Source organism: Gymnoscopelus braueri (genome assembly GCF_963280865.1).
Source record: "Gymnoscopelus braueri genome assembly, chromosome: 11".
In the NCBI taxonomy this organism is placed as follows: Eukaryota; Metazoa; Chordata; class Actinopteri; order Myctophiformes; family Myctophidae; genus Gymnoscopelus; species Gymnoscopelus braueri.
This window is the reverse complement of record NC_137613.1, coordinates 48464798-48491266: the sequence shown is the minus strand read 5'-3', so window position 1 is coordinate 48491266 and position 26469 is coordinate 48464798. Positions and strand designations below refer to the sequence as shown.

General features: G+C 40.5%; 1 protein-coding gene across 1 annotated transcript; it reads right to left on the bottom strand.

The window, feature by feature from the left end:
- Window positions 1-5900: 5900 nt before the first annotated feature.
- Window positions 5901-18064, bottom strand: LOC308095063 (peroxisomal membrane protein 11B-like). Its single transcript, XM_080441981.1, has 5 exons — window positions 17718-18064; window positions 12719-12834; window positions 10650-10851; window positions 10050-10283; window positions 5901-7626 (listed from the first exon to the last, which is right to left on the bottom strand). Exons 1-5 carry the CDS (start codon window positions 17771-17773, stop codon window positions 7422-7424), a joined length of 813 nt encoding a protein of 270 aa, XP_080298107.1. The 5' UTR covers window positions 17774-18064; the 3' UTR covers window positions 5901-7421.
- Window positions 18065-26469: the final 8405 nt, after the last annotated feature.

Genomic DNA, 26469 nt, shown 5'->3' with positions numbered 1-26469 from the left:
TCCTATTGCTTCACCAATCTATGTCCCCGCCTCCCCTCCCCTCCCCCCCCCCCCCCGGCCTGTGCACGGAGCACGCTGACGTCACCAAATTTAGAGCGACGCCCCTCTGCACTCTGATAGGAGATAACAAGGTCCTAAGACCATCGTTCCTGCATGGCTCCCCCAGGCTTTTTTTCTTTTGTAACAAAAAAAAAAGCATGGGTTTCCGAGGCTACCGTCTCATCAACACAGCTGATTCCAGTAGGCTATATGCTCCGTCGTACGACCGTGTCACGTGGCCAAAATAACTGATCTACAAGCTGACAATGCGTCACGATGGCGACGCGTTGTGAACTTGTTGATCGGCTATTTTCCTTCTCATCCTCTTCTTCTAACCATTGATCAACCGTAAGTCCACCAAATAAGTCAAAACTAGAAAAAGTGCTCCTCGGAGCACAGGTCTCCGCCAGGTCAGGTACGTTATTCTGGCCTCCTGGTGGCGCTATAATAGGCCAATGTGAAAAGGGTGCCAACCGTGCCATTTATTCTTGCATTGACACTGCATTCATGATTTGAGGCATTTTGTTCCAAAAATTTGTTTTGCTAAATTAGACCTGCTGGTGTCGCTATAACAGACCAATGTGAGAAGGGTGGCATTTCTTCCTCGGCCTAGTGGGAATGTGCGTGTGAAATTTCACGGAAATCCCAAGCTGTGTGTATACTTTGAGGCTTTTTGTTCAAAACGGACCAATCCTGCAAACTTTGGAAGCCAACCTTAGGCAATGAGGATGGAATATGGGAAATCGGACAGATCCGTGTTGATCACATGACTATAGAGATACTGTGTACCGATTTGCATGACGTTTGGATAAAATTTGTAGGTGTAATATAAACAAATGGGTTTTGCACAAATCGGCCTCCTGGTGGCGCTATTACAGGCCCATGTGAAATATTTGTGGCAGAGGTTCTGAATTGGCATCCAGGGAGTGTGTGTGCACAGTTTCGGAGCGACCGGGCCAACGGTGCCGGAGATTAGCTGGTGACAGACGGACGGACGGACGGACGGACGGACGGACAGACGGACACACGGACACACACACGGACGGACGGACAAGGGGTAAAACATACTCTCTCGCCATGCCGTCGAAGACAATTAACAACATAGTCCATTTTGCATAGCTGTTTGTTCTCCGGTGGCAGCGGAGGGTCAGGCTACTGTCTGTTTGTTTTCCTACGTGGGACAGCGTGACTTCGCAGCACAGCTGTGCCATATATGGTCTAATCAGGTGCGGACTGCAGTGCGGAGTGATTTATTAATGTGATTAGGCCCGTGCTATCATACTGGTATATTTTGAAAAGGGAAAAAGAAAGGGGAAAAATGAAAATTGAAACATACTATACGTCCTCATGATTTGCCTGCATTTCTTAAAGTAATACTAGGTAACGTTTTCAACAAAACTAAAGTTAAATTGTATATCTTTTGTCAGTGGCAAAAGTTTCACAACACCCACTACATGAATTTCACCCCCGGAAGCCTTTTATTTATATATTTTCTATTGAACGGTGAAGGGGGGGACTTTCCCGGGAAAATGACGTTCCTGGCCAACGTCATGACGTCGTGGCCGACGTCCCCAGGAACTACCGCAACGGTTTCCTGTTTGGCCAGGAACTACCGCGGTAATAGCAAAAAGGAACCTCACGCTGATGTTAAGAGAATGTAGGATTGGAAGATCGAAAAAGAACAGAAAAAGAAAGCACAGCTCATGGTAACTAATGCTCCACTGGCTAAGAGAAACGATCCGTAGATAGTATAAAACAATTAAAAGATCGCTTTTTGAAACGCTTCCGGCTTCCGGTGAAAACGAATGGAATTCTGGGTAATCGAGGATTACGGAAATTGTATGCAGTGACGGTAGTGACCAGCAGAGGTTGCTAAAAATCGTTATTTGGGATTCTGCATTGTACAACTTTAAAATAAATCATTGCTCTTTTTCATCAAAGACGGAGTGCCTTGCCTGGATGTCTTTCTTCGTAAGTCTGCAGTAGGCTACTTTTTTGAAAATGTTTTTGGTCATACAGGAAAAGCGGGTTTGTGCAAATTCAACCGAGAGCTTGGGGTGTTTTTGACTGTTCGAGCCCCGGGCGGCGGTGACCCATCAGATCAGCTATTTTTACAATGTTTACCTCTTTCTTATATTATTTTACTATTTGATTTGACTATTTATAGGTTGTTGATCACTTTTGATGCAGTAATGGTCTTTTTTCATTTGTTTAGGTATTAAAAAGGTCTTAAAGTCAATGTCATCTTTACTGTCATCTGGGGACCCCCCCAAAATCATGTGGGGACCCCCCTGAGGGTCCTGACCCACAGGTTGAAAACCACTGTTCTAGACGATACAGAGTGCAGAGACAGAACTGCGAATTGTTTTTGTTTAATAATAATAATAATAATAATAATAATAATACCAGCTATGTCCCTGCCTTGTTGACATAATTATTTTAGCCTGCTTTTACATTTTGTTCTTTATGGTAAGTATTGTAATAGAAATCATATATTTTTGCTTAATATTTATTTATTTATATTTGGGGAGGGGAAGGGAAGGAATGTTTTCTACCATTTCTAAAAGGTTCTATGACATTCATTTTCACTTTTTTTTTTTTTTTTTTTTTTTTTTGGGGGTTTTATGACCTCAATTACACCAAAAAAAATCTGAACTTTGAACATTCAGTGGATTTTCTGTGGTCTGGGGTTTTCTGAATAATTAGGCTGAAAAGTAATCTGAGCTTGGCCCTTCGGCAGTGAGGTCACAGCCGATTAATCCCGCCCACTCTCCTCCTCGCCCCCCCCCTCCCCTATCCTTTCCTTTTTAAAGACTTTTAACGTGTGGTAAAACTGAAAGTCATGAAACCTTTAATTCATTTTCAGTAATCCCATAACATAAGCTTCTATTTGCGATGAGGTCTGACGCCATATGGACGTTGTATGCAGAGGTGGAAAGTAACTAAGTACATTTACTCAAGTTACTTGAGAGGAGACAATATCACTGATGTTCACAAGTTACTTATAGGCTACAGGTTGGGAAAAGCCATCTAAAAACTTTACTTTTCAATCAAAAATCTGTAATTCAACATTGCACAAAGACAACAGACCCTCTCTCTCTCTCTCTCTCTCTCTCTCTCTCTCTCTGTGCCCATACGACGTCCGAGTCAGACCTCTGTAACCACCAAAAAAAACAGACATAATCAACGCTGAATCGCCGTTCATACGCCGTCCTAGCTGTAGAATAACTCTCGTAGACGTATTTATGATTCTGACGTTTTCAATCTACAAGATTCTCGTAGATTGAAGACGTCAGAATCATAAATACGTCTACGAGGGTTGTATACTACAGCTAACGCCGTGCATACGCCGTCCAGGTCAGACCTCAGTCCCACCAACTTTCGCAAAAACACGTCCATACAACGTCCGACAAAACGACGTTCGAGTCGGACCTTGATACGACGTCGTCACGACGTCCGTCCATACAACGTCGAGCATCTTTTTGCAGACGTTGAATCAACGTTCAATCGCTGTCTGACTTTGACGTCGTATGGACGTTGTATCGACGTCGTATGGACGTATAGTTAGAAGGTTGTGCAACGTTGAAGAATGGATTTTTGATTACAATGTTTTTCCCAACCTGTAAGCCTATAAAGTAACTCATGAACACCAGCGATATTGTCTTCTTTATGTCAGTGGTTCTCAACCTGTGGGTCTGGACCCCCAGGGGGGTCCCCACAGGATTTTTGGGGGGGGGTCCCCAGATGAAAGTAAAGTGACAAATTAAGGACTTTTAAGACCTTTAATATAAAGAAAAAAGAAAGAAAGGAAGTGAAATGAAAAAATATCATTACAAAAGTAATCAACAAACTATAGCCTACTGTAAAAACTGGTCAATGCCAAGTGCTTGTCAGCGTGGGGGGTCCCAGTTCAAATATGATTGTTTTGGGGGGGGCGTGGCCTGAAAAGGTTGAGAACCACTGCTCTATGTGATGCCAAAAAAATAAGGTAATTACAGTGAGGTGACTAAATTCAGCTCTGAAAAATATAACAACACCAACACAAGTTATAAAGAACACACTTAGTTGATTATTAATCTTATCTTTTGACATTGTATAATCATACACTGACTGAGCTGCCAGTGTGCCACAGTGTATTAACAGAGCACAGAATGATTCAAAGGTGAATGCTTTACCAACTGAGCTTCCCAAGCACACTATATACTGGTTACTGGTTTAGTAGTACGCTTAGCTACATGGATTTAGTGAGACATTGCATTCTGTGGTGTATGCCAGTGGTTCCCAAAGTCGGCAGAGTTTAGAATATTTACATGTCAAAGTACAAGAAGTAGTTTTAACTACAAGCCTATTTGACTACTTTTAATTTTGATCATTTAGAATTTATTTCTGTAAAACTTCGGGTGGACAGACTTCTTTCAGACATAACCCCTCCAGGCCCTCCCCCACCTTGATGGCATGGGACTTGAACCTGCGAACTGTCTGTAGCAGAGGCAACCGATTAAGCACACCACACCATTGTGCCAAGGCCTTTAGGCCCTCAGCAGGTTTCTTCTATTTTTTCTTGTATTTTATTCTTCAGATTTTCAAAGAACTACAGCAATGAACTAAGAGGACTGGGATTTGAACATGAAACCACTACACCATCACTCAGTCATTTGGAAAATGTCTAGTCTTTTACTGTTGAGGTGTTCTTTTGTATATTAGCCTTCACTTAGTAAAGATGAACAATTCTAGCATTGAACTGCAATAGGATTTGATCACGGAACCTCTGTGCTGAGAGTCAGATGATTAGACCATAACACCATCACTCAGTCACTTGCAACAGATGTCTCTTAGTACTGTTGAGGCGTTCTTTTATATGTTAGCCTTCAGTTAAGTAAATGTTTGAAGTACTCCAGCATTGAACATGAACATGGAATCTCTGTGCTAAAAGTCAATTGATTAGACCACTACTACACCATCATTCAATGATTCTCGGCAGATGTCTCTTATGCTCTTGAAGCGTTCTTTTGTATGTTAGCCTTCGGTTAGTAAAATTTAAGCAACGGATTAAAAAATTAATAAAAATGTAGTCAGCCTGTGCCATGTTTTCCATTCAACCCCATTGCAGCCGAATCGGGAGCAGTACTGACACCTGCGTGTCAGTACTGTCGAGGGTTAAATGGAAAAACATGGCACAGACTAAATAAGCGATTTAAAGCAAAATGTGTTACCGTGGCTATTTAAAAATAGCAGATATACAGGCTCACAGCACGCTGCGAACTTATACTGTACATATGCTTCCTTTTTTTTTACATTTTTGAAAGATCTTGATGTGTTTGAAAAACAATTGAATAATTTTGAAATTAACTCAATTTCTCTTCCAGGGGTCCCTGGCCCAAAACATTTTCAGATGGGGGTCCGTGGCCAAATATATATAATATGTATCAATTTGGGGGTCCTTGACAGGAAAAAGTTTGATATCTACTGCATTAATTCATTACTAATTACAATCCAATAATGGGATTATGAAATGGATCGCTCTGTCAATTAACTACCTTTACATTTGCTACTATAAGTATATTTTGATGCCAGTCCTTTTCTAGTTTTAAAGTAAATTTATGAATGCAGGACTTTTACTTGTAAAAGAGGATTTCTACACTGTGATATTGCTACTTAAGTAAAAATAAATACATTAAATCAAAATAAATCAGTACTTTTCCCACCAAACAGTGCCTGCATTTAACCAATCTCTCCAAAAAACATGTCCAAAAAAAGAAAACATTGCTTAAAAGTGAAAATAAGGATCATACACATACAGTGAACTCAATATAAGTATATACGTAACAGTGAACTGAGAGCGTCTAATGATTGTGCACACATCAAGGGCAAATACACCTTTTATTTCAAATCCTTTTCCACGTAGGTTATAAATGTCACATCTGTTAACAGTTAGACCATAACATCCTATAAATGCCTTCAGCCAGACACACAGTTATGGACAGTTCTCATCTTAATTATTAACAAACAAATTAAAACCCATTAACATGTTTGAAATGATGAATTCATCTTGTACAAGGCATGACATATAAAAGAGTCAAAGCAATAAATCCTGTTGTCATGTTCAACCACTTCCAAACTGGGGTCCCTGCTTTGGACATTTAAGGTGAGATTTTTTTTTTTTTTCAATAAAGATTAACATTTTCATAATCTCCAAAACAGTCTTCAAGCTCACAATGCATTGCAGTGCAACACGCTGTGAACTTGTAGATCTGCCATTTTCACCATTAGTGAATGATGAAATTTCATGAACTCATTTGATAAAACAACTTGCTTTCTGAAACTACTTAGTAGTCTAGTGTAGCCATACAATCAAGAGATCTCTGCCTACTGATGTCTTGCTGAAATTTGAATTCATTGAATGGGCTGGGACAGTGGAAAGAAAGGCACCCAGTAGTGCCTACGTTTTAACAGCGGGCGACTCTCGGGCGATCGCCGGGCGACATCGTCCAAAAGATAAAGAAAATCCATCTTTCATCGCCCTTTCAAATCCTTTATAGACCATGGATGTTAAGGATTGCAGGTTTTAAACCCGGTCATTTCAGTTATGTCCGGGATAAAGTGATCTTAACCAGTATCCACTTGTAAGGGGAACATCAGCTGCTGGTTAGTTTGGACCAGTGTTTAGTGATATTATGCATGTGATCTGTAGTATTGTCTTTCCCTGCGGTGTGGCATTTCATAATGCTTTTGGAGTCGGGACAGTACGAGAGTACAGAAAAAGACACTTTTTTGACTGCTAATTTACTAGTTGAAAAGGTACCAGAGAGGGCAAGCTAGCATCTTCCTTTAAGAGATTTAACTGCTGGGACATGGTTCACGGAAATAACACAAATACAATCAACTGCAAGCCGGAAACCCTCTGTTGAAATGACCAAAACATAAAACACATGAACCTCTGCCACTGGGTACAAAATGCATACGGTTCCTTATTTCTTGATTCACATCTTCATGGCTTGAGCTTGTAACAGCCCGCAAAATGGTACCCTTTCGAATGTCACCACTCCTATAAAGCCTAATTTATACTCTGTAGTATGTCGACGACGCTTGCTGAAAAGAACAGAACTTCAAGCTAACAACGTGCCACAACGCGTTGTTAGCTCGGAGACCTGTTCTTTTCGGCAAGCGAAACCAACGCACTATTGTAGTATAAATTAGGCTTTATAGGAGTAAAGCCTAATGAAAAATTAGGTGCTATAAACAACATTCATCCATGGGATGTCGCATCCCACTCCACGTCGCGACACCTCGCACTGCATAAGGTTCCTTATTTCCTCACGGCACGCGCACACACACACACATTGCATAAGGTTCCCTTATTTCCCCCTGAGTCACGACATCATTCACGGCTTGAGCTTGAGCCAGGGGTGGAGGATGGTGAGGATGGAGAGGATGGAGGAGGCCAGGCCGCAGGCCCCGACGAACCCGGGCCCCGTGGGGTACAGGCCCAGCCGGTGCAGCGGGATGAAGACGTCGCAGCTGTTCTTCAGCAGGTCCAGCAGGAGCGGCGGGTTGGCACGCAGGACCGCCGTCAGCAGCTGCAGGCGCCTGCGTATAGGCCAATCAATCAATCAGTCAGTCAACAATCAAATCAATCTTTTTGTTTTTGCACCTTATGTCTAATTTCATGTAAGTACCTGCTGCTATGTGGACCTACCGATGTGTTGCCACAAGGTTTAACCACTTAAACCCCAGGGGTCTTCAACCTTTTCAGGCCAGGGACGCCCAAACTGATGGGGTGATGGAGCAGGGACCCCCTACCTCGTAGGGTAGGGGGGGCTACCACATATATCATATATTTATGTATAAAATTGGGTTTTATATGTATAAACATGAAAAAAATGGTTGCCTGCTCCTATACGCACAGGTTGTCCCAGTAGTAGCCATGGTTCACATGACGCTCGTCTGTCACAAGCGTCATGGCGCTACTTGTTCCTGTTTTTTTTAAATGTTACATTTACAACCAGTACATCTACATAAACATTCAGATTTCAAATATAAAGTGCTGACCCCACGGCCACGGATGTTAAAGCTCACAGGTCTAAGTACCCGTATCTTCCGTATTGTTCAATAAAATAAAATTAATCCGATCACCGGCCATTTCCTTTTTTAATTTTTTTAAGAAGTAATGTATCAGGGTGCAATACACCTCCCAACCGATAGGGGTGCATATTTGAAAGAATATGGAGAAGAATTGGAGAAAATGGCCGGCGATCGGATTACAGGTAGGCTACTTAGACCTGTGCACTTTAACTTGTAACATCCGTGGCCAGGGGGGAAGCACTTTATATTTGAAATCTGAACGTTTATGTAGATGTGCTGGTTGTAAATGTAAAATTTTCAAAAAACAGGAACAAGTAGCGCCATGACTGTCATGGTATGACAGTCGTGTTTCAGGGCTATCCCAGTAAGTGTGCAAAAGGACCTTTCTCTACAAAACATGTATAAACATACCATGTTATTGTGCATTCAATACTAGGCTATCGAAATATGTCATATTATGTTTAAAGACAAATTGACATTAAAAAAAGAAATATATGTTTTGTTTAATGAAACAACAATTTCGCGGACCCCCTGCAGTACCTCCGCGGACCCCCTGTTGAAGACCTCTGCCCTATATGGTTGACCGGAGTACCTCAGGGCTCTATACTAGTGACATTTCTGTTTTCTGTTATTGTGGGGAAAGCTTTAACTGAAAATAGTTGTAAAATAAGTTGTAAGCTTGTCGATCTGCTTTTTTCTGTGGAAGTCTTCCCCACAATAAGGATGCTGGGGTTTAAATGGTTAACCTCATGTACATACGGTACCTGCTGGTTTTATGCTGTGTATGTAGATATCTTGATTTATTTGTTCTCTAAAACTTGCATATTTAATGTTGGATTTTTCCTCTGCCTGTCCCTTTTTCTTTCTTCCCTTTCTGAAAACAACCAAAAATGATGGAGCTCACGCAAAAACTAATTTCACCCACAAACCTGTGATGTGATAATATAGCGGATTCTTGAAATGTTATTGTCACAACACAAATACAGGTAAAGGTGATGGGAAGGAAATTGACTTTTTCATGGTTGCAGTTTAAAAAAGTTAAACATAATAGTAACTGGAATATAAAAGAGAGAATAAAAGCCTGGAAATAGCAGCATGTTAAAATCAGTATCACGTAGATTAAGAAGTACTAGATCAAATGTTATTGCATCCAGCAATAGTTCCAAGCCTGTCCCAATTATGACATAATCACCAATCGCAATTATTTGAGATAATCACAACTATTTTGCAATAATTGTCAAAATCATTTCCGTTCATCTGTATAAATGAATCTGTTGGAAAGTAGCAAAAATAGCCGATCTACAAGTTCACAACGGGTCGCGATTTATTGCATTGTGAGCTCATCGATTGGCTATTTTTGCTCTTTTTGAAACCAATTTAAAGAATACAATGATTAAAATAATATGCCTGTTTTGGCCATAGACATCATTCATTTTGATTGTGTGCAAGTTTTGTTTGTATTTCAAACTTTCTGTACTTTTCCTTCTACTCCACTACATCTCAGAAGCAAATTTTGTACTTTTACCTGACAATATCGCCGAGACAGTTTGTTTATTTTTGGACCACAATTCTTATATGAGACGATTCTAAGATGACCCAATGTTATTCTCCATAGCAAAATTACTTTACGAACCAGGGGATGAACGAGTGACGTCAGGACTTCTGTACTCTATACATTTTACACATTGGAAAACTGAATACTTTTGTACTCTTACTCAAGTAAATTTTGACTTCCGGACTTTTACTTGTAACAGAGTACTTCTACATTGCAGTATTGATACTTTCACTTAAGTAAAACATTTGAGTACTTTTTCTACCACTGGTTCCAATGTTCAAATGTGCTAAAAACACAACTAAACCGTTATTCACATTTATTTGTACGACAATTAAATCACAAACCAAAAATGCCAAGATGGTGACCGCCCTACCTGCGCAGCGGTGCGACCATGACGGGGAGCATCGCAGAGGCAGGAAGGAGGCTCGCGCCGCCATCTAGCGGGAAAGAGAGATGCTGCTCGCTGGACACGGGAGACGGCGCCAGAGACGAGGGCGAGGCGGCCCTGCTGCATTTGGGTCCGTGGGAGCGGGCCTCATGCTCCATGAGGAGGTGGATTTCATACAGGTCACGGGTGAGGTTGAGGATGAGGGCAAAGAGATAATACCTGAGACAGAGAGAGACAGCCAGAGAGAGAGAGACAAAGGGGAGAGTGAGAGTACAAGATTAAAGAAAAGTAGTGCACATTCGACTACTTGCTGGCCCCGAAGTGAACTGAGATCAAAGAGAAAAATCGAGCCGTTCACTGTTAGTTCCCTTTGTCGGTACATTTTATTTTGCAGTTACAGAGTGACGTTTCGACCCATTCAAGAGCATGGGCTCGAAACGTCACTGCTAAACAGATTTTTCAAAAATAGCAGATCTACATGTATATCTGTAATTTTTGAATAGCCAAAGAAATATAAAATGACACAAATACTTTCCCGGTCTAAAATGGATTAATTAAAAAATAAATAATTAAAAAAACACTCACCTGAAAGATCTCTGGCTCCATTTGTGCTGGTCCAGGTTCGGGAGGAGGCCGGTCTTTCCGGCCCACAGAACGTTGTCACAGGCGAAGTACATGGCTCTGTTGAGGTGGGACACGGTGAGGCACAGCCTCAGAACGCTGTCCGACAGGTGGATGGCTCGCTTGGCCGCCTCTAATGCTTCTACCGAGTTCCCCAAACGCATCACTGGAGTGGACACACAAACCAAAGTCAAGATCAAATTAGTGGTTCCCAACCTTTTCAGGCCGCGACCCCCCCCAAAATAATCATATTTGAGTTGAGGCATTACATTTAGTTTGACTCGGTTCCACAGATAAATAATGTGAAAATAGCCGATCTACAAGCTCGGCTATTTTCACAATTTTTGCATCTTTCTTATATCATTTGACAATTTGGACAAGTTTTTATAGTATGTTTGATTACTTTTGATGCAGTAAGGGTCCATTTTAATTTCCTTTCTTTTTTTTAGATATTAAAAAGGTCTAAAAAGTCCTTAAATTGTTACTTTACTGGGGAGCCCCCAAAAATCATGTGGGGACCCCCCTGGGGGTCCAGACCCAGAGGTTGAGAACCACTGAATTAGGGGTTCAACAATCAATCACACTAATCAATTTATTTTCTCTCTTTTTTTTGATAATCGATAATTTGCCAATACAAGCCAAATTGTATATGGTAAAAATATGTTTTAACTTCCATCATCCCCATTTTGGGCATGTCGTTATATCTTTCATACTTCTATAAATTTAAGATTTGTTCACAGATTTTCAAATATAGTGGAAAAGCAGTTCTACAATCTCATGTGTCGCAATCTGATATTTTCACTATGCATACAGAGAGTGCCTTGAGATTGTGCGCGTTGATGTGCCTTGGCCACAAAAAGTTTGAATAAAAAGTTACCATAAAATACAACTTAGAATTTCTTCTTCAATGCTTTACCACAATATATGTCTATATGTTGCAGCCAAAATATAAATATACACAATATAGAATAAGAGTAAACACAGAAAAAAAAGAATGTACGAATTCATTAGCAACTGAAGATAAAAAGAATAGTATTTACAAGTAAGACGCGCGAACGCTGGAAGCGAACGCAGCTCGAAAATATTGTGTATTTACGGACTTGTAATCCGTGTTGTTAGAACATTGACATTGTGTGTGTGTGTGTGTGTGTGTGTGTGTGTGTGTGTGTGTGTGTGTGTGTGTGTTTGTTTTGCAGGCTGTTGTGCATTTTAATCAGAGCATTGTTTAAATTCCTGCACTCTGGCACACTCTGGCGGCTGCACACAGGCAGTGCATGCACACAGAGAGACATACACACAGACAGACAGAGACACACACACCCCGAGCACGGTTTCATAGTAAGCTCCACTTGCGCGGAGGCGCGCCTCCTTCCGCTGCGTTCGCAATCATTTCTTCCCTGGGTTATTTTGGATTTGACCCAACATTTCAGCTTCAGAACTACAGTTGTTCCGATACCAGACAGTATCGGAAAAGCTGCCGATACTGCCCAAAATGCTGGTATCGGTGAGTATGCCAGTCTATGCCATTCCGATACCATGTAATTTATCACATGATGAGATTTAATTTATAGTAATAAGCTCTCAAAACGTTTTAATTTCAAGGACCCTCATAACTCTCAGAGTTACAGACCTGTAAGGGTTCCTTTGGATTTGTTTGTATTACACAACGGTATCGGATGGGTACTCGGTATTGACCGATATGCAAGTTGTGGCTATCGGAATCGGGAAGGAGAAAAAGGTATCGGTACATCTCTATTCAGAACCAAAAGGAGATGAGGGTTTTGTGTCGACTCATGAAAAAGGTAGTGCACGCACATCCGTGGCCCAGGTGCTAGACAAACAAAGTATCATGAAAAAGAATAGAGTCTGCACACTGGTAAAGTTGCAAAAAGCTCCACTTGGTAATTTATTGCTCGTCAACGTTTCGGCCTGTTCAGACCTTCATCAGGACATATTTTTTTATATATATATATATATATATATATACATATATTTTATATATATATATTTTTGTTTTTGTTTTGTTGACTCACTCTTTCTAGTGAGACTCATGTGAGCCTCCAGCTGACTGATGGTGTTCAATAGAGCCACGCTCCCACCGGCCTTCTGGAGAGTGGAGCCCAGCAGAGCACACGCATACTGTGTAGCCCTGTTACAACACACAACAAATACATATGAATACTGTTACGACACAACAAATACAAATATTAACCCATTAAGACCGGGAAAGCCTGTACGTTGTTTTACCTTTAAAACCGGGAAAAGCATCTGTGTCATTTCAGAGGAACAGGAATTCATTTTACATGTTTTGAATAAAAAATATAAGATTTTCTGAACACTTCAGTAAGGATTTAGAAGGCGTTTTTAAAATCGGCCTCAGGTCTAAATGGGTTAAAGTCATTGTTACAACACAATGACAAATATATATTTTGTTCAATCAATCATTCCACAGTGCTTGTTTTTTCAGCATGGCTGCCATTCACACAAACACGCAATGATTTATTTATTACGATTTTGAAAACATTTGATTGGAGAATAAACAATGTAGAGACAGAATAATGCTTCATAATTGATCAACACTTCCTACCAGAGTTTTGTTGTATGGACGTGGCATAATTCAATGGACTATTTTCTTTACTGTAAGCATTGAAATCCTTTTAAATAAAATGTTTTTTTTTTGTTTTCATATCATGTGTCAATTCATTCATTTCTTTATCAAGTAGCTGCTGAGTAATAAGCGGGATAATGAACAGTCAGCCGGTCGTTATGCGAGGGATAATTGTCAGCGCGCTGGTCGCTGTTGAAAAATAACCCCCGACAGGATGATTAATCAATCCCGCTTCTTACACAACTAACTAAATAAATGAATAAATTGACCCAAAAGTAACAACAAAACAAAGCATTTCCTTGCTTAAGGTAATGAAAGTTTTCCATAAGTGTTGGGCTGGCCGTCCGCCCAGCGCAACACGGTCACCTCGGAAAACAAGGAAGTGTCGATCAAATAGAACACATTTTTGTTAGTCCCATCGTCCCTTTCTCGCTTAAAATGTTTTCAAAAACATTCTTAAGAGCAACGTTTAGTTGTAAATGACATTGTGTGTTTGTTTACATGGCTGTCATGTTGGATACAGCATAACATTCAAGTAGCTCTGACTCTTTGACTAGACAGTGGTCTGTTATAGAGCTCATCGGTCATTATCCAGAAATAACACGCCGCTGAATTCAGCGATTGACCAATCAGAATGAAGCATTCAACCAAACCGTGTAATAATGAATGACAAATAAAGCCCTTCACTGTGATTAAGACCAACAATAACAGTCTGTTACAACACAACAACAACAAAAATAACAATTAGTGCAGGACGATATGGACACATCACATAACACAATATTTACCTAATACCACAATATCAATATTGTGACAGTATTGTGAGCAAGACTTCAGTTTTGACAGCACTATCATCAGTGTATGTTGGATTCATCTTAATGTGTATTTCCAGACATTTAACCATTTAAAGGATTGGTTCACCCAAAAAATGACTTATTTTCTATCAATTACACCCAATGAAGCCTTGAAATCATCGAGATTTTTTCTTACACAAAACCCAAGATATAGTGATCCGAAGATTTGCTGCTCCGTTCACTTCCTGATTATCTCAATACTTAAAAATACTGTATCTCGGCTCCTGTGTACCTTTTCTTTTTACTATGTATTTTTGGTCGAGACATGTTATTTTCAAAGGCAGACAACAAATGTCAACAATGTCGCGATGACCTTGTTGATATTTGTGATACCACACAGTGAAACCCTCTGTGATTAGCAACCATCAGGGGATCGATCATACTGGACACACACATATTCTGTGACTACTTCAAAAAGGTAAGAAAATCGAAAAATCGCTGGCAGTGGGTGCACGCAGCCAGAAATAAGTCTGGCAGTGAAAGAGTTAAACCGTCAACTTGACCTTTCACTCGTCTGATTGTTTTTCCCTCTACACCAAACCAAATGTTCTCCTCAGATTAGGGATGCAAGGGTTTAAGTGGTTGGTGTAAAAAAAAAAGAAAAAAAGAAGTTCCAATCACACAAAGATTTGGCGGCCCCCCCTCACTCTGAGACCGGACCCCCTGTTGAAGACCCCTGCTGTAGGTTACAGGGGTTTAGAGACAAGAGTTTTTTAGAGACATGCTTTGGTTAGTTATTATTAGAAGAATCAATTTCAGGTCCTGTCTCTATAATACTATATTTTGAAAAGGTAAAGAATGGGGAAAAATTGGGGAAAAAATTTAATTGAAACATACAATACATACGTCCTCATATTGCTGCATTTCTTAAAATAAATCATTGCTCTTTTTCACCAAAGACGGAGTGCATTGCTTGGATGTCTTTCTTTGTAAGTCTGCAGTAGGCTACTTCATACAGGAAAAGCGGGTTTGTGCAAATTCAACCGAGAGCTTGGAGTGTTTTTGACTGTTCCAGCGGCGGTGACCCATCAAATTCTGTCACCCCCTGAGCGAGGTCGTGCTGTTAAGGCCAGTTCACACCAATGCAACTCCTTGCAACCAACTTGCAACCATTATCCCCAAATGGCAGTTGCAATTGCATTGGTGTGGACTGGCCTTAAAACAGTTTTGTTGGAAGGAGTTGCAATGTTGCATTGGTGTGGACTCAGACTGGCCTTTAATAAAAGGATCACTGGCTAATAAGCCTTATATGCCTTATACATTATAATTGCCCTCTATAACTAAAATGTTACATTAAAAACACCTTAAAAATATCTTATTTATTTTAGAAATAGTTTGTCTGTCACTCAATAGGCACCCGTCGCAAGTTGATGATGTCATATGGCCATTTGTGGTCCAGCCCTATGGAATGTATGGAATGCATGTGCCAACTAAAAAGCCACTTAATACTTTCTAAGGTTAATATGAGCATCAGAACAATGTTTTAAATAATTTTTATTAGCACATGCATTCCATAGGGCTGGACCAGCACATGCTTTCCATAGGGCTGGACTAGCCCTAGAATGTCTGTGATCTTACATACATTTCATGTATTCCAAATACACAGTCATAGATCACCCTGGACGACGCGCTGTGTAGTGACGATCTGCGCGGCCGTAAAAGTGCTCTAAACTCCGTCTGTACTCACCCAATAATTAATTCCTAAGACTTGGAGTCAGATATTGTCCTCTAGTTTCATATCCATTTGAAAGTTCTGCCAGAAAACGTGTGTTTAGTCAAATATCTCCACTTTTCCACGAGCTGCACACGGACGACTTTCTGTACGGGCGAGGGGCCTGGAATGAGTGCAGGACTGAATATATGTAAACTTCCTTTAGGACGCACAAATGTTTGGGACACACAATTGGCAGATGGAGTGACTCATAACCCCGCACCAATCACAAGCACCTGTCAATTGTGTGCCACATTCGTTTGTGCTTCCCTGTGTCAATTTGTTATGACGTTTGCAGGGGTTGACACTAAGGTCTCAGAAGCGCTTGCCCGTCGGGCAAGTACAGGTCATTTTCTACTTGCCCACAGGTCTTGCCCACTTGCCCGAAAAGTAAATCGTCCTTTATAAAATGATAGGTTAAATTTGAATTACCATTCAATTAAACACTTATTTTTGTACTTTCTACTTGCGAATTATGGGACTGCACGATAAAAAATGTCATACCTCAATATGTATGCCAAATCTAAATAGCTATGAATATGACTATGGGTTGAAGGTAGGGTAAGTGATATTTTTTGGTTAAAACAAAAAGGATTTTGTTATGGGTTAAAGCTCTATATTCTGATAGTACTCATTGCTATAGAGTGTTTGTTCAGTAACAGGGGTCTCTCTGTCTCTCCAGCTCTTTGATAGACAGAAAATAAATTTCCAGTTAGGTGACACCATTTCAGCCAATCAGGAGAGAGTACCCATTTATCAGCTTCATTTTTATAATGTTCCAGTTCCAAGTTTACATGCTCATTTCTTTGTGTCATCACTTCCAATTTCACTTGTTTAATCTGTATCCTGTCTGAGTTCTCTGTCCTGATTCGATAAAATTGGTATCCTGACTCGAAAAGCCATTTTCTGTTTAATAAAAAAAGCTGGAGAGACAACATGTGCACCTGCCCGTGGGGCAACCAGATAGCAAACTTCACCTGCCCTACCATTTTATTTACCTGCCCCGGGCAGGCGGGCAGGTGTTAGTGTCAATCCCTGCGTTTGTGATGACAAGAGGATGTTTGGGTAAATTCGGTCCTTCACTCAAGTCGTGCCCCTCGCCCGTACAGAATGTCGTCCGTGTGCAGCTAGTGGAAAAGTGGAGATATTTGACTAAACACACGTTTTCTGGCAGAACTTTCAAATGGATATGAAACTAGAGGACAATATCTGACTCTAAGTCTTAGGAATTAATTATTGGGTGAGTACAGACAGAGTTTAGAGCACTTTTACAGCCGCGCAGATCGTCACTACACAGCACGTCGTCCAGGGTGATCTATGACTGTGTATTTGGAATACATGAAATGTATGTAAGATCACAGACATTCTAGGGCTAGGGCTGGACCAGCACATGCATTCCATAGGGCTGGACCACACAAGGACAAATGACATCATCATCTTGCAACAGAAGTTGTCCCAATTGAGTGAAAGATTAACAATTTCTAAAATAAATTAAATATTTAAGGTGTTTTTACATTTTAAGTTTAGTTATAGAGAGCAATTACAATGTATTAATGATAGCATATAAGGCTCATTAACCAGGGATCCTTTTAAGAAACCACCAAGTAGCAGAATTCAAAAGGTCACCAATGTGTGTGCAACACTGATGACGAAACTTACTCCATTCAAGGCTGGCATCACCATATCAAACCATAATAAATCAAATGATAAAATGACATTGTCATAGCTATTTAGATCAATTACCTGGACAATAATACCTAAAAGTCATCATGTTACAATTTAAACCATTTGAATTATTATAATAATATTTATTATTATTATTATTATTATTATTATTATTATTATTATTATATCCTTACCTAAAAACTCTCTCCTTGGATTGACTTTGAGCATTGAATCGAACCCAGGAATCCATAGTTATATCAAATTAAATCAAATAGTTTGCAAAAAAGAAAAAGGGGGGAAAAGATATCCTTGGTTGTTGTTGTTAGCATTAGCATTTAGCTAACACGTTGACCAACCGGGTCAACCTGTGTTCGTTCTCCAGCTGATGAGCCAAACCTCATTTAAAGCGTTCAGTCAAACCCTCTCTGCATTCCTGCGAGATATGTACGATAAGATGTACTTTTTGTACTTTTAAAAACAATAAATAACTCGTATTTCTTGTATTGTTTTGCCCCCTTGTGTCAACGTCAGCCCCCGGAAGTATATAGTTCATATTTTTCTAACTCTTCCTTGGGTTCAATCGCAGTGTTGCCAGATTGTGCGAGACAAATAAGCATCCAGGTCTATGAAAACAAGCCCTGGCCCTGGCGCAAATATATTTTCAGGTGCCAATGAAAATATTTAGAGTCACTGGTTTAAACAACATTAGGAAACAAGCCCAAATAAACAACTACACTTTAGAAACGAGCCCAAACAACGCAACCCGCAACTACCAATATTTACAAGCAACTTTACAGGAAAAGCAAGTCTAAAGTCGCTTATAATAAGCGGACAGGGCAACGCTGGTTTAATGGCAGACTGGTGCAATACCGCCACCTACTGGAGTGTTGTTCACCCTGGCCTGGCATCCCACATGTTCAAAAATGTTCCTCAATTTCCTAAACTTTCCTCATTCTTTTCTAAATAAAATAAAATAAAAATATATTTCTTACCCCCGCCCCACCTAAATAGGCCTATGTCGGAAATATCCTAAGTATAAAAGGGGGCTAAATAGTCTTTCCCCCTTTCTTTCTTTTTTATTATACTTAGGCTTATACTTATTTATACTTCTACTCCATTACATCTCAAAGGCAAATATTGCATTCATTTGACAGTTTAAGTTGCTAGTTTCTTAACAACAAAATATACGTTAAAGGTAGGGTAAGTGATTTACTTTGGTTAAAATAAGTGTTAAATAGCTCTATATTCTGGTAGTAGCCTATTCGTTGCTATAGAGTGTGTGTTCAGTAAAATGAGTCTCCCATGTCTCTCCAGCTCTTTATTAAACAGAAAATGCATTTTCAGTGCTCTCTCCTGATTGGCTTAAAATGAGTCACCTACCTGAAAATGTAATATATTCTGTTTACTAAAGAGCTGGAGAGACTCCTGGGACCGAACAAACACTCTGTAGCAATGATTACTATCAGAATAGTACTTTAACCTTTTTAACAAAAACATATATTTACCAAAAAATATCACTTACCCTATACCTTTAAAGGAGTGGTTCACCCCAAAAAATTACTTATTTTCTATCCATTACACACCCCATGAAGCATTGAATTCATCGAGCTTTATATTTTTTTGTCGCATTCCTAAGCGAATAATTTGATGACCAGAGGTCTCTCCGGTAGGAGACTCAAGAGTCTCCTTTGAGTCTCCTACCGGATACATTAGCATCTCTCCGCCAGTCATAAAGTTATTGGCTCAGGAATGCGACAAAAACGAGAAAATCTCCATGAATTCAATGCTTCATGGGGTGTGTAATTGATAGAAAACATAGTTTCACTCAAGTCAAATTTTGAAAACAGGCCTTTTACTTGTAGCAGAGTATTTTCATCTTATGGTTTTGCTACCTTTAATTAAGTAAAAACAAATAATCTGAGTACTTCTTCCACCACTGCCCGTATATAGTTTTGGTATTCCATACCCGTAAGCGTTGCTTCATTGTTTGTCTATAAACTGGACTTGACTACTGTTGCCTGTTACCTCCACGTCTTTATAACACGAAAACATTTCTTATACTTTTTGAAACATTTATCTTAAATGTCACAGTTAAAGTCAAAGGGACTGTGATCATGCTGGACGTTACCCAAATGGAGTTCTATGTCATAGTTCTGTCATACTGTCAGTGCTTTTCAAACTTTTTCATGATAAGGCCCCCTAATTGACACAAATCAGTCCGTGGACCCCCTTTTCAAAAGGTATGCCAGGGACCCCCATAAGAGAATATATCTTTACGGTTATAGCAGTGATTCTCGACCATTTGTTTTCATTTCAAGGACCCCCAGTTTGATATACATTAGGCCACTGACCCCCATTTCATACCATTTTGATCTCTGGGACCCCTATTTTGCACTGTAACATCAGTGTTAATCGGGTCTAATTGGTTCCTAACTATCAATCGTTTGGCTCGGGACCCCCTGGAACCCCATCAAGGACCCAGGGGGGTCCCCGGACTCCCCAGTCTGAGAACCACTGCTGCAGTTGACTGACATAATAGGTGACTGGTGTCGCAGGCTGGCCACATGAAGTCCAAGATCCAAACTGGAGCCACGCCGATCCCACATGGATCCCGAGATCCACATGTGAGCTTGTAGATTTGCTGTTTTCTGTGATTGTTCATATGTTTACTGTTACTTTAACCACTGTTTGTACCTATAGATCTAGCCTGGCCATTTGGAGGTCCAATGTTTAGACTGCCTATCTGCTTTACCTTTGACACTGCCTAGCTGCTTTACCTTTGCCTGTCTCGCCTCCCCGTAAGCCGTGGTGAAAAGTAAATAAGTATATTTACTTAAGTAGCCTACTGTCCTTAAGTAAAATTTGTACTTTTACTTTATACTTACTGTATTCAGTACTACACTTCATTACAGAGACAAATTATTTGACAGCTTTAGTTACTAGTTATTTAGCAGATTTTGATTATTAATACAAAACATATTACATTAACCACTTTAAGTCCTATTTCATGCTTCAGTTATTAAAAAAATGGTAGATCTGCTATTTTTTGATAATGTTTGACAATGTCTCTCTAAATGTGATGGTGGCCAACTGTGTCACATTTGACTTGCCCAGTTATACTCAAAAATGTCACATTGAGTTTCTATGCCAAATAATCTGAGTACTTCTTCCACCACTGCCTGTATATATATTTGGTATTCCATACCCGTAAGTGTTGCTTCTTTGTTTCCACATCTCTCTGACACACCATGACAACTGATGATGATGGAAGAGACGAAGATGAGGAGGAGGAGGATGTTCGTATTGGAACATCTTCCCACTGAAGGACGATGTGGCCACGCCTTTCTTTCCTATAAAAGCCATCCTCTTCTCTCCTCTCAGCTCATCTAATCTCTTCGGTCTCTCCGATCAGTAATTGATCGTGACTTCTGATTGATTGATCTCATCTCTCCGGTCTCTCCAGGCGTCTGTCTGGAGAATACAGGTTTACAACATGGTGAGTTGGTGGTGGTCGTTTCTTTGCTGAGAAACATACCCTGACATCAGACAAATACCTATATTTATATATTATAACGTTTTATATTTTTGTTGTGTAATAGCTAAAAATAATACAAGGATAATATACAGCATCAGCCAAATGAATGCTAAAGATGTGAACAATACTGTTTCTACTTGTAGTACTACTATTACTAATATGCTTGTGGATAAGACTCCCTTATTAATTGGTAGGAAAGCTGACAAGGACAGTGTAGGAGAGACAGACAGTGACAGCTGAGAGGGAGACAGCGTAGGAGAGACAGACAGTAGAACAGCTGGGAGAGACAGACAGTAGGACAGCTGAGAGGGAGACAGTGTAGGAGAGACAGACAGTAGGACAGCTGAGAGGGCAGTCTTGTGTGGCCAGACTGTTGCCTCACACAATTTTCAAATGCTTCCGGTCATACAGTCTGGAGCACGGAAGCTCTGAAAATGATTAAGGGGGAAAGCGGATGTGACGGCACCTCTGTTTATTTTTTACAGTCGCGCAAATCTTTCCTAATATAAATCAAAATAATCGAAGCATATATAGCTTGCTGCTTATTAGAAATGGAAAGCTATTTAAGATATTTTGAAATATATTTTCATGAACGGAAATGACGAACAGATGACAACTTCCTGCCTCGGATTCCGGGAGGTGTAGTTCCAGACTCTATACTTTCGGAGATTGTGGAATAGTTGACTGGCTACACAAGTCTACTGAGAGGGAGACAGACAGTGTAGGAGAGACAGACACATCAACACAGTGCATAAGTGTAGTCCCGGGTTTCCAGAGGGTGTCATATTTCCTGTTCCTGTTCATTTTCCCATAGATTAATTTGATTGGCTCAACAGTGGATTTGAACCGGAAACACATACTGTATCAAGACCCCACGAGCTAACATGCATCAATTAATAAGCATAAATATCCATAATTATTAGGGGTGTAACGATACGTTTTAACAACGATTCGATACGTATCACGATACTTGGTTGTCGATACGATACATGAACGATACAGGTTAATTTAGAACGATACGATACGTTTCGATTCAGCGATTTAGTCGATACGATACATGAACGATACAGGACAGGTTAATTTAGAACGATACGATTCGATTCAATGATTTAAAATCGATATAGTAACTATTTATTTACCCAAAAATTCTGTGTGAAAAATAAATACCTGGATACTGGATATAAACCCCTCTTTCTCTTTTCTTCTTCTTAAAAGTACTTAGTATTGATATAATTGATTATTTGCATTGCAGAACGATTCGATACGATTATTTGCATTGCAAAACGATTCGATACGATTCAAAGTCAAACGATACGATATTTAGCTGTTTGCATATCGATATAGTAGATCGTTGAAAATTCAAAACGATGCATCGATGCAGTTACTGTATCGTTACGGGCCTAATAATTATGTATACCATGTGCTGTTTGAGATGTTTGAATATCTCAAACAGCACAGATATACTCACAATGACTAGGGCAGAGTTCAATATGTTGCTCATTCTTACTCTATGGATTGTTACAGTTTCAGACTGGTGATCTTCTATGTACAGTACAAAGTAAACTGGTAGACTGACTGATGTGATATGTTGTTTGACAAAGAATGTACAAAAAACATACATCATACTTGCGGAGCGACATGATGCAATACACTTTCCCTGAATCTGTGTGTGTGTGTGTGTGTGTGTGTGTGTGTGTGTGTGTGTGTGTGTGTGTGTGTGTGTGTGTGTGTGTGTGTGTGTGTGTGTGTGTGTGTGTGTGTGTGTGTTGTCAGTGTGTGGTGTGTGGTGATGGTAGTGTGTGTGAGTCCTGGATGTAGGTCACAGGCTGTGACACCTGAACTAATAGAAACCGTCATGGCACAAATCTGGAACATGTAAGTATTATCACTGGTACGTGCTACTATTACTGTTGTTACTACTGCTAATGCTAGTACAACAACAACAACAACAACAACTACTACTATTACTGCTGCTGCTGCTGCTGCTGCTGCTGCTGGTGGTACTGCTACTGTTACAAACAGTTACAGATACAGATACAGATACTCTGTATCTGTAACTTTATAACTAACTGCTGTGCTGCCTCTTGTCTACTGATACAGTATTCCCCTGCGGGATAAATAAAGGTATCTATCTCAATACATTAACTAATTAGACCTATTTGATCCTGTGGGGGAATTCAGTTTAGCTTCACTCAGCTGATTGAGGGGGGGGGGGGTTAATGGACACCTCAACACATTGCCGGGCCTCAAACCTGGGACTGTCTGTTTACCCCTTTCTACCCATTCAGCCTTGGCCGCAACGTTACTGCTAAATCTGCAACTAAATTTTCTTTTTTTGCAAGACTACCTCTGCTGCTTGTTCTACTACTACAATTACTACTGCCATTGCTATTATGATTACTACCACCATTACTACTAGTTCTGTCAATATATAGTATATCTGTACATATTCAAAATGAACCCTGGCCTGGAGTACCTAATGCTCTCCCGTAATTCCAGATTCCGGATTTAACACTCACACCATAGGCGGCGGGTAATGAAGGATAGGGTAGGCTAAGCCTTCCCAAATGTTATTCTGGGAAATTCTGGGAATTGTGCAAATTATATATAATATATGTGCGCAGCATTATTTAGTTAATTTTTTGATAATAAATCAGTAAAATCAGGCATTAAATAACCTAACCCTAACCCTATAACCGAAATAAAGTAACCAAAAACCAAAAAGAAACTAACAGAATCCACCCAGAAACCGATTTTTTTTGCGCACGCGCGCTTTGCGCGTGTGCATGGATTTCGGCGCGGCCGAACCCCAGCCTTCCCAATTGTCAAGCTCACCCGCCGCCTATGACTCACACACACTCTCTCTCTCTCTCTCTCTCTCTCTCTCTCTCTCTCTCTCTAGCTATGGAAACATACAGGGTCAGTATTCTCTGGCCGTTAGCATACCTTGGGACCGTGCCACTAGACAGTATCAGTTCCAGAGGGTCTTCGCTGCAGACCCACCACAGCAGGTCATCGACAGACTCATTGAAGGCGGTGTCTACTCAGGTACTTACGTGGTCGCAGCCAAGGTGTTGGAGAGAGCTGGAACGGGCTCCCAGCACTCTGAGTTGCGTGTGTTGGCCGAGTCCCGCCGAGTCAACGCACAGGAGAACCGAATGGTCAACTCTGTGAAATCACTGCAGGTAGGCCCAATGTCACAATTATTACATAATCCAAGGGTTCCCAAACGTTTCCGGCTGCGACCCCCCAAAATAATCATATTTGAACTGGGGACCCCCCACCCTGACAAGCACTTGGAATTGTAGGAGTTGAGGCATTACATTTAGTTTGTAGTTCGGCTATTTTCAAATTTCTTGCCTCCTCTTTATTTTTTTTAAGAATATGGCCAAGTAAATGTTTGACCACTGTTTAGTTTGCTGGTTACTATCTTGGACATTAAACTAATCATCTACGGGACCCCCCCGAAAAAATTTGGGGACCCCCAGTTTGGGAACCATTGACATAATCCATAGGGGTGTACAGATACATTTTAACAGCGATACGATACGCATCACAATATGGTTGACGATGCGATACATGGACGATATTTGTTCATCTAGCGATATGATACAATACAATACATTGATTTAAAATTGTTCAGTCAGATAACTCACAAATAGATTGAACCAATATTTTATTATAGAATGCAAGTGTGGATATATTTTATCTTGGCGTTCAGGCTCTGCTACATGTTTCTCCTGCTCAGCACAGTTAGACAACTATCATTAACCATTAAGAGCAGGGATAGATATACAGTAATAGACAAAAATTATATCTGTGTGAAATGCATACGTGTATAGTGCAGGGTTTGTCTTTTATGGGTATAAGTAAACAATGATTCACTGGCAAATACATAGACATTGTATTTGACCAAATATGGACAAACTCACACCATGACAGGCATACAGAGATTCCAAGCATTCATAGAGTGATGTGTAGTGCTATGGAGCTCAGCATGAAGTAATTATACCCCTCTTGTTTTAAAGCGTAAAAGCGTAAATAATGTAACTTTCCTCTTCTACCGCAGATTTGAACCCAGTTTCCTGTGCAAGTGCTGACATTTTTACCATTGAGCTAATAGAGCCTGCCTGCTTGCTCAGGGGATAAATTGAATCTTGACCATCAGGTCAAAATCTGTGTCAGATCCTGTGTCTAGGTGAGACATGACCTTTGACACCATCTAAATGAAGAGCAGGGAGACAAAATACAACCACCCCAAAGTTATATTTGTTGTATTAACATACTCTACCATAGAGATTGGACAAAATTACACTTTATTCATTGAAAAGCAGTTACATAGTGAGGCTTTAACATGACTAAATAGAAGGCACAAGTTTTCATTATCGATTCAATCGATTCTTTTCAAGGCGATACCGTCTATGGATCGATACAAATCACGCGATACGATATGTTGCCGTTAGTGTTTACATATTGATATAGTTGGATCGTTGATGTCACAGTGCAGCTGTGCCCAGAGACTTAAGAGGAACATTGCAAGCACACAGTCTACACAGTTGCTTTCATAAGCTTCCATAGGCGTGATGTCAGTGTGGTATGTTTTTTGTTTTAAAAGTCATCTTATTTTAAGGGTGTAGGTGAATGAGTGGGCGCCTGAAAATGTAAAATCAATACTTCAGGGGGGCCACCAAATGTTTGTGTGATAGGAATTAACCAGTTGAACCCTAGAATTCCTTTTTTGAGGGATACTTATTTTGGATCTGAAAATACACATCAACATGAATCCAACAGCATTATCATCATGCTGTTGAAGACCCCTGCCCTAAACCCTAACCCTAACCGTAACTAGCCTGGCATTGCTGATCACGTGGGATCACTCACGCGATCAGTCTGGCAATGCCAGGCTAAACCGTAACACACAGAACTGTGCACTCACTGACTGCAGGGCCGAGATCTGCTGGTTTTCTACACGCTCAACTCTCCCTGCTGGACGACCTGCACTGTCGTCGGCCATCGTGAAGGCATCCTGCAAAGAATCACAGTCATGAGTGAGTGGCGTCAGTATGCCGTGGTCTTCATGTACGCCTTCCTGCCCAGGGACGCGGTGAACCAAACCCCCGCGCAGGTCAAAAACTACGAAGGTTCTCGATATGGCGCGCTGAAACGCCTGGCTGAGCCTCTCACAGGCGGCGGCCTGCCAGGCCTCAGTTACATTTATCGCTGCTACGGAGGAGAGTGTTTCCACTGTGCGGGTAAACAGAACACGGTGTTGCGGCGGTGTGTAACTCATGATGGAGCGGCACCGCAGGTCACACGACCTGAGGCCACTGTAGAAAAAGATAAAGAAGGATTTATGCCGGTAGGGCGTAGAACCGGTTAGAAGGTAGTCAACAGGGGACAGAAGCTATAAT

What these genes read in the sequence shown, in the direction of transcription:
- LOC308095063 (XM_080441981.1), bottom strand. Translation starts at nt 17,773, where the DNA reads ATGGATTCCTGGGTTCGATTCAATGCTCAAAGTCAATCCAAGGAGAGA. An exon ending in TCCAAGGAGAGAGTTTTTAG is followed by an intron (nt 12,835 to 17,717) that starts GTAAGGATATAA and finishes GTGTTGTAACAG; the next exon opens with GGCTACACAGTATGCGTGTG. An exon ending in TGGAGCCAGAGATCTTTCAG is followed by an intron (nt 10,284 to 10,649) that starts GTGAGTGTTTTT and finishes TCTCTGTCTCAG; the next exon opens with GTATTATCTCTTTGCCCTCA.